Genomic DNA, 9614 nt, shown 5'->3' with positions numbered 1-9614 from the left:
TTAAAACTTATATATTAAATTTAGATGACGTACCACTTTCTTCATATTTAAGCACTGCATAACAGAAAGAGTGTGCCAGCTTATAATATATTTGACCACTGCACGTATCTTTTTAGATGTCCAACAAAAGGAGTCCGAAGACCAGATTTCTAGGTATTATTTCATGAATAAAGATAATTAAGCATGTTACATATATTAATATTAAGTTAAGAAAATAAATTATAATTAGTACAGGGTTCAATGTAATCTCCAAATTAAAATAACCCAAACTTAGGAGCATAAATAGGTTACACTCTTTGGTGGAGTTTTTGTCTTGAGATGTTTTCAATTTAACTTTCTACTATCAATAGATTAGTAGGCTAAATTTTAAATTTTACTTGGTCTTTTAATTCTTTTTTTATCTACAAATCAAATCTTATGTATAATTTGTTTCAAACCTTAAATCTTAATTTTTAAACTTTAATTCTGAGTAGAATGAAGAGTTCTTGCTTTTGGAGTCAAAAAACGTGATTATCAAGTTCTTTAGCTTCTTGTACATGCATATGATTGCGAAAGGGTTCATCATTTTCTTTCTGAGTCTACAAGCCAATATACATAATTGGTGGCATCAGTTAAAGTCAACTTAATGATTGAAGCATATTATATATATATATATATATATATATATATATATATATATATATATATATATATATATATATATATATATATCATAATTATAAAAAAAAGGTAGTTATAAGATTGCTAAGCAATTCATCACATGGATATTCTATTTATATAGAATAGTATAATATTGATGGAATCTTTTCTTAGATGATAATATTTTTATGAATTTGAAATATATATATATATATATATATATATATATATATATATATATATATATATATATATATATATATATATTTGAAAAAGTTAATTATGATGTACAAACACATTATTTCCCTTATGATTTTAATGTAATTTTATATAATCAAAGTTCTTAATTTTTATTTTTATTTTTTGTATTTTTAAAGTTTCAACATTGATATTTTACATATAGCATTAGTGATTTCATCCCCTTAAATCATCAACTTAAAATCATCTTAAAAATAAGGCAGCCGAAAGCATCGAAATTGGCCCACAGGTACCATTTCCTTATCATGGCAATTGAAAATATACGTTACAGGCTTCTCCGGTTGAAACTAATTTTAAGTCATGTGATTAAATCAGTAAGATTAAAGAAATATTATGCAGTAGAACCCCAACAAATGCCTCAACGCTTCAAACAGAGGATTAAAAAACTGAGGTTTGTGGTGTTGGCTGCAGAAGAGAAGAAATTCAAGATAAAGGTAAAAATGGAGATTGTGAGATTCATGAAAAAAGACAAGAGTTATTTGAATTTAAACAAAGTATGAATGCTGCCCCTGCTGCCTATTCATGAAGAAGGAGCAGAATTATTGGCATGCAAAATAATTGAACCACTAATGTCTTAAAAAGCAAGTGAAAGAGAACAAAACGTAAATAATATATTATATTATTATTATTATTATTATTATATACTATTGTAAAAGTTGATGTTAAGATAATTCTTGATAGCATTGTATCCAATAACCTATATATAATTATAATAATTATACATATAACTATGGTTAAAGTTGTGTGATTTTTTCATTACATTTAACTAAATTATAATATGTAAGATATAAATCTTATTTTATAAATGAACTCCGTAAGATTGATTAACTCTTTTATTAAGATGGGATAAATTATAGTATAAATAAGATGAAAATTTTATCTTAGAAACTGTCCTAATTTTATGATTTTTATTAATTTAAATTACATATAACAGGTTTACTAAGTGAGGATAGTTAAGGATGGAAAGAAAGAAAAGAGAAGTTATGTGATTGTGGAAAAGACAATAGTGAGTTATGGGAGAAAGGCAGATGGGTCGAGTGACCTGTCTGCAGAAAATGATTTTGTGACCAAACCCACTTGCCAAAAGGAACAAATCCAGCTTTGGTTTCGCCCTACTTGGAACAAAACAACAAAATCTCACTTCCCCATTTTCACTTTAATATTAATGGATCAATTTTTCAATTACTTCTATTTGGGCTCAACACCCAAGCCCAATAACTCCTCAACATACCCAAAATATCTGAACGTTAGCATGTCCACGTCGACATATATTTCAATTCCCACAAAATACTTAAAGGTTTTAGAAGGAAGAAGAAAATATCTGTCTCAGGCAGAGTGAAAAAGACGAAGGATAGAGTAGTAAATGGATGATGAATAAACCTTATCAGTATGCTCTTTCTTCTTTCTTGCCCATAAATATAACACTCCTCACTCACCTAAACTCTCCCATTCCTTCATAAACCCTACTTCTTCTCCTTCCTTACAAAACCTTATCTGTAACAATGTCTACCTCTGCAACATCTCTTGCACTCTCAACTCTCACTCTCAGAACACAGCATCCTCTCTCTTCTCCCAAATGCTTCTCTTCTTCTCTCTCCCTCACCCCTAACGCCAAACCCATCTCCATTTCTACCGTTTTCCTCAAACCCACTTTCTCCCTCTCCTCTCGCTTCCTTCCCCGCGTCGCCCTCTCCTCCGACTACGACCAGCAAGAGGACACCTTTGCCGCCGCCCAGGGCTTCTCCCCCGACCTTAAGCTCTTTGTTGGCAACCTTCCGTTCAGTGTTGACAGTGCGCAGCTCGCAGAGCTCTTCGAAAGTGTTGGGATTGTGGAGGTGGTCGAGGTGATGTTTATGTTTCGGTTGCAAATTTGGGTTTTTGAGGGGTTTTACCGTAGCCCTTTGGGCAGAATTGAAATGGGTCGTGACTTGTTTTCTGTTTTGGGCAGGTGATTTATGATAAGACGACTGGGAGAAGCAGGGGGTTTGGGTTTGTGACAATGTCTACGGTTGAGGAGGTTGAAGCGGCTGTTCAGCAGTTCAATGGATATGTGAGTTTATAGTTTGGCTGTTTTTTGATGAAGATGGTTTTTGTTTGAAGGGTTAGCGTTTCTCTGGTTCTTTTTAGATTGGTGATGTTGTGAGAAATGAGGTTGATAAAATTGATTTGTGTTTGGAAGAATTACTTTTTTGTTTGATTGGTAAAGTGGAGTTAGTTTTTGATTTTCATTGGAGTTGGTAATCAATTTTGCATTTAAACTATGAAACCAGCCAGACAATCTCTTGGTGGCTCTCAATCCCAGAATCAACTCTATTTACCATCGGCATACAAATTTCACTTAAAATTTGTTTTATTGACTGCAGAACTGATTTTGGTGATTACAATTGAAACAATGTATCGGTATTGGTTTGTTATACAAACAGCAATTTTCTTGTAATACAACAAGCTAGTGGTTAAGGTGACTAAAAGCATAACTAAACAGTGTTGTTTGAGATTGAATTTGTCTGGTTTGAAATGTGAATGTATTTTTCATCTGTCACCGCCATGTATCTTTGTTCATTTCTTTATCATGTCTAAGGAATGAATCTTTGGTTAATTCATAGGAACTGGATGGAAGGGCCCTTAGAGTGAATGCTGGGCCACCCCCTGCTCGGAATGAGAGTTCATCTCGTCTTAGAAGTTCTAACAGAGGTGGTGGTGGTGGAGGTGGTGGTGATTTTTCAGATAATAAAAACAAAGTCCATGTGGGTAATCTTGCTTGGGGTGTTGACCATGTAGCATTGGAGTCATTGTTTCGGGAACAGGGAAATGTCGTGGAAGCAAGGGTAGTCTATGACAGGGACAGTGGACGATCAAAAGGCTTTGGATTTGTGACTTACAGTAGTGCCGATGAAGTCAGCAGTGCAATTGAGTCCTTGGATGGTGTGGTAAGCGTGCTAATCCTGAAGAGTAGTGTGTGTGTGAGATATTTTTAGTTTGCTTTTTCTTCCATATATCATCATTTGTTTAGAAGACTCATAAAAACAAAGTTGTGCCTTTTCTTTTTCGCAATTCACATTTTAAAGTCATATGGGCACGGAATATTTAGATTTTAGATAAGAAGCGTTTCAGATCAGAGAAGTTAATCTTCCTGCATGCACTTTGTTTGAAAAATCTCCATTTTGGAATTCAAGCAGATATCTCTGCCGTGCACAAATGTCTACGATATTTCATCTTAATAAGTGGGTTAAATAGATCCTTTTAAACCCATTTTAATATTAGTAGCTGTATAGACCTTTTTCTCATTGGATCATTATCAGTTACATATTTAAACCCAAGACTGTGTTTTGCAGGATTTGAATGGTAGAGCTATACGAGTCTCATTAGCAGACTCGAAGCCCAAGAGGTTTTGAAGATTTAAACTCATCCGTATCTAAAAGAGAGGATTTTGGTAATACATGTGCTCTTCTCAATACATGTGTGTCCTGATGCAATAATAACATCTTATGATCATGATATTTCTTACTGCAGTACATTGTCTTGTGATGAATGTTCTAAGCTTCTGATAATGTTTGACATAACAGGTAGTTGGGAGTTTTTACGGATTCAAGAAGTACTGGTCAACACAGTGATAATATCTGAACACAGTGGTAATATCTGACCAGTTTCTTTGTCGTGGAAAGCGCATCCCTGCCTCTTGTATAGAAGTTGAATGTTACAAATTTGGTTGTCATTTCAAACTGATTTGTAGTCACAATTTTCTATAGAAGTTGATGTCTTGATTATTATCGCTTACCCTGTTCCAACTTCCCTCACAATTTTCTATTATTTGGTTAAGTACTTGAGGCAAAAGATGAAAAAATGAACGAAAAAATAGAACAGGTTAATCGGAATATGCTAAAGTTAGCTTTTAGAGTAGATATTGTGAAAGATTTTATACCATTTTAAAATTGATTTCTAATTATATACGAGACAATTTTAGTTTAGAAAATTTTTTCTTCCTGCAATTTATGACAGTTTTAGTTTTGTAGTCAGAATCATTATTATTAAAGCGTATGCCGCCCAACTTCTTTTCTTTTTACTTTAAAGCTGAACCAGTATTTAGTTTGTGATTTGGATATAATTAAGCATAAGAAAACACTAGCAGGAGAGAACTTTTACAATGCCACCTTTTAAGATGTGAATTCTTTCAAATTTGTTTTTAATTTTACATCATAGAATTAATTTCACCTTTTTCAACGTTAAATAGGAAAGATGAATCAATTAACAGAAAGTGACTTTGGTGAGAGACTGAACAACTGCCTTAAAATCAGCTGTTAAGCTTAAATTAGTTGAAGTACTATAATCGTTTTTAAGCTTAAATTAGTTGAAGTACTATAATCGATTTTAGAGTATGTTGTGTACTAAAAGTTCTTATAACCTTCTGTTTAAGCACATTTATATATGTAGTGTTGTCAAAATGGGTTATTCGGTGCGATCCGGTCTGGTCTATCATAGATTGATCATTTAGTGAGTCAGTTTACACTGATTCATTTCTTAGTGAGTCAGAAAAATTTTAACTCAACGTGAACCACTTGGTTCACTGATTCATTAAATTATAATTTTTTAAAATAAAAAATTAAAAATTTCTATAATTCAAATCTAAACAAATTTAACTCCCAAATTCACTCTAAACATGAGGTGTTTAATTAGTTTTGAAAATAAGGAATTTAAATAATTTTTTTTTAAAAAAAATAACAAATATTTTTTATAAAATTAAAATTAAATTTTAATAAAATAAAATTAGGTAGTGGGTTGGTGGACCAACTTGGTCAATCACGGATTCAACCGAATGAGTCGAGTTTAAATATGACCAGTATAGCAAAAATATAATTTTTTTAAATCCGATTCGAATCCGTAGTAGGCCGGATTAGCCCATAAATTGTATCTATTTTGACAACTCTAATATTTTGTAAAGATTTACTGTAAAGCCATGTACTTTTAGACATACGAACTATCATAAATCTAACAAACTAATAATAAATAAAAGAAATAACATTTCGATAGATGGATTAAATATAAAAAGAAATGTTTTACAGAAAAATCAAATTTAAAAGGAATATTTGCTTATTTATGCAATTTTAATACTTGGAGTAGTATATATATATTAAGACAAAAAAAACTATTATAAACATTTATTTTTAATTCTTTTTTATTTTCTTTCTTAAAAAAAATATAGGTTTAAACTTTCGATTGGTTCTCATTTTTGTATGGTTATTTCAGTTCAGTTTTTATTTTTGCAACTATCTCACTTGAGTCTTATTTTTTGTAAAAATGAGTCAATTTTACCCTAACCGTTAAGTGGTCTCAGACGCTTGACATTGTGCATTAAAATTGAATGACTGATGTGTTTTATGTTGAGATTGTTGACAACACAATATCTATATCACTCTGGTTTTTTATGATGGCAACACATTTATTAATACCACATACGTTGTTGATGTTTTGCATGTTTTGTACTTATTGATTGATATCTTTTTGAACATGTTTATGTGTGTCTATTGATATGTGAATGCATATTTACTATGCTTATACATGTTATATCATATCTGAATGCATTTCACATGTTTTGATAGATGAAAACCAGATGCACTCTTGTGAACTTAAAACTGTGTGACAAAGCTGAGAGTAAAGTTGACTTTATTATAAATTGAATCGACTATACTAAAAGTCTTTGTACATATTTTGTGAAATAGTGCTATGTGAGATTTTGTAAAGGAAAAATTTTTGAAATATTCTGACATGTTGAAGTCGACTATATACGCCATGCATTCGACTGCATTAGTTGCTTGGTTTGAAATTTTGTTGTGCTCATGAACAATAACGACTATATTTTTAAAAGTTAGTTGAGCAATGAATGATAGTCAACTGCTTTGACTACGAAGTTAATTGGTTTGACTGAAATACTACTATTGCGTCTTAACTGTTATAACTGATTTAATTCAGTCGACTGTATTAGTAGTATAATCGACTACAGGAGAGTCTGGTTTATAGAAATCTATAAATAGACGAGACCTGAGTTGTTTCAAAGAACTTTTGGAAAATCTAACACTTTCGTATTCTGTTTTAGATTGTTCTTTGAAGGAATTTTGCTCCATGAACTCATCAAGAAGATGATTGTGATCTTTCTTTGAGGAGTTTCTAAAGGAGAATTGTGTTGCACACACTGCTTGATCAGTATCTGCACATTGAGGTACTTCTAGGTTGATCAAGATTCTTGTTGGCATCCGTGGTAATTGTTGTTACCTGTTGTGACTACAAGGGTTGGACTCGTGGAGTCTGGTACACTTTGAGGATTGTTCAAAGTGGGTTGCAGATTGCATGAGAGGGGATATCTTGCTACAAGTCTTGTTGTATTGTTGCTGCCTATATTTTGGTTAGAGGGTTAGAGAGGTGTTTTATATTTTTGACGTGGAGGTCTTCTATAAAAGCCTTGCTGTAAAAACCTTGACCATTATAGTGCATTTTCTTCCTGGCATTGGAAGGACACTGGATGTAGCCATTGAGGCCGAACCAATATAAAAACTTGTGTTTGAATTCTCTATCCCTACTCTTTTATATTCAGTCGACTTTACAATTCTGGTAGTCAACTTTGTTTTTCCGCTGCACTTAATTTTCTATTACTTGCAATTCAAGAAAGTTTGTAAGTTTTATAAAGATTGTGAAAAGACTCTGATTTTGAAAACTCACCAATTCACCCCCCCCCTCTTGGTGTTAAAACGAAGCCTACCGCACTACAGTAAAAGCGCTAATTACCGGCAGACTTTTACCGAAGGCCTTAGAGTCGTTGGTAAAGCTTTGGTGATTTTAAATACCGAAGGACCTTAGGCCGTCGGTAAGGTGTTCCATGAATTCAGATAACAATTTGGGATTTCCCTCTCGTCGAATTACTTCGTCCAGTGCTGTAAAAACCTAATAGCGCTTTCTTCACTCCTAAAGTTGGACGTGGTTCTTCCTCGGCAAAGCTGCTCTCGTGTTTTTCGTCAGCGAAGGTGCATTTGGGTCATTGACGTGAAGGGTGTGGGCCATTGACGGTGTGGTGAGGACGTTGGTGTCCTGAGCAGAGGCGATTGGTACTGTGGTTGGGCGATTAGTGCTTCGGTTGAGGGATTCCTGCACATTCTTTGGCTGTCGTGGTGTAGGGAGGTCGTTGTGGAGGTAGGGTGTCAAGAATCATCCCTTTCGTGCAAGAGGTAACTGTTTTCTTGTGCACTTTCTTTTATTGCAATAAGCATTTAAAGTGTAATACCCATTGAAGAGAGTCATAGGCGAAAGTTGTCCAATAAAGTTTTCGTTTGACAGCGTTCTAGTGGTCCAATAAAGGCTAGGTCACGACAGACCTTGTTCACACTAACTTATTCTAGGCTTTTGTAATAGTAACATATTGTAAAGCACCAACCGTAGAACGATAAAGAACAGGATCGTCCATGTAGTTGAACCGAAGTGTAGGTTCATCAAGAAGATCACAAACTAATGTATATCTACAATTATAAGTTGATTCATGTATGTATTGGTGAATTGATATTTTAGGGTTAAAAGTAGTGTAGTAATCTATGCTTTAAGTCACTGAATATTATTACCAGTAATATGAATTCCTAAGGCTTCTTGAGCACTATTGCACCACATTATTCATCTTCGCTGCAAACAAATAAATATGAATTCGTTGCTATCCCAATTGAGCCTCCTCCTTATCAACCTTTGCCTGCTGAAGAGTACTAGTTCATTTGGGTATTATGAAATAGGTTTAGTTAACCTAAGCTCATGCCTCTGTTTTTTGTTGTTTTTATGAGTTTATCATTGCTTTTATGCATTTTTCTTTCATGCTGGTTTCGTTTGGACTTTGGAGTATCAGCACTAAACTTATTTAGTGTGTGTAGATGTTTTACTCCATCAGTATGTTGAATAAAGTGAGACCCCTAATCACTTACAACTCTACATGCTTCAAAATAAAGACAATTCAAAGATACCATCTTTGAGTCTTTTGTCTATGAAAACAAATTTGTGGCACTTTAGTTTCAATATTTTTCCTCTATTCTTTCTTCAATACCAATGTCTGTGCATCTCTCTCAGTTAACTACTTTATACATTATCAGGGTATAAATGTTCGTTTTCAATTTCCTATCCAAGTGCCAAAATCACAACTAATCATGTAATATTGAAAAATGCTCTGAACAAACAACACTCACATGCTATGTCAGTGGCAGGGATAATTAAAAGGATAGGGAACATAGATAAGCACCTTTACTTCCTCATCTCCTGGATCATGCTTTAGTGCAAAAATTTTTTGCTAACTCTTCTTTATCAACACTGTCAATAACCTCATTTGCTGCATCAATTATCTACAAAGTGTACTCAATTTTCAAAGAACTAGCCTTTTAATATCATTCACGCATTACTAATTGAATACTTTTATTAACACAAAATTTCATCAATATAAGCTTGTAAAGGAAAATCGGAGAGTAGGAGAAGAAAAAAATAATAGTAAAACATTGACTCGAACAATATGTACCTCTTCATTATGAAGAACTTTATCTTTGATATAACTTCTAAAAACTAAACCTTCTAAAATCTTTACAAGCAACGATATGTGCTTTGAATATTCAGTCTGAAAGAAAATATAAATTTTACAATGATTTAATTTCAACCTAAAGAATAAGAGGAAGACAAAATATATATATATATATATATATATATATATA

General features: G+C 32.9%; 1 protein-coding gene across 1 annotated transcript; it reads left to right on the top strand.

Moving 5' to 3' along the window:
- Positions 1-2262: 2262 nt before the first annotated feature.
- LOC106769655 (30 kDa ribonucleoprotein, chloroplastic-like) lies at positions 2263-4671 on the top strand. Its single transcript, XM_014655363.2, has 5 exons — positions 2263-2741; positions 2846-2947; positions 3501-3824; positions 4230-4327; positions 4461-4671. The coding sequence occupies exons 1-4, from the start codon at positions 2400-2402 to the stop codon at positions 4287-4289; spliced, it is 828 nt and encodes a 275-aa protein (XP_014510849.1). The 5' UTR covers positions 2263-2399; the 3' UTR covers positions 4290-4327; positions 4461-4671.
- Positions 4672-9614: the final 4943 nt, after the last annotated feature.

The sequence above is a fragment of the Vigna radiata genome, chromosome 8, assembly GCF_000741045.1.
Source record: "Vigna radiata var. radiata cultivar VC1973A chromosome 8, Vradiata_ver6, whole genome shotgun sequence".
NCBI classification, from domain to species: domain Eukaryota; kingdom Viridiplantae; phylum Streptophyta; class Magnoliopsida; order Fabales; family Fabaceae; genus Vigna; species Vigna radiata.
Note: the sequence above shows the minus strand (reverse complement) of the source record. Positions and strands in the feature narration are given on the sequence as shown.

Bases quoted from the DNA above. Each gene is read 5' to 3' on its own strand.
- LOC106769655 (XM_014655363.2), top strand. From the start codon at position 2,400: ATGTCTACCTCTGCAACATCTCTTGCACTCTCAACTCTCACTCTCAGA. The intron at 2,742-2,845 runs GTGATGTTTATG...TGTTTTGGGCAG, and splicing joins GGATTGTGGAGGTGGTCGAG to GTGATTTATGATAAGACGAC. The intron at 2,948-3,500 runs GTGAGTTTATAG...GTTAATTCATAG, and splicing joins TTCAGCAGTTCAATGGATAT to GAACTGGATGGAAGGGCCCT.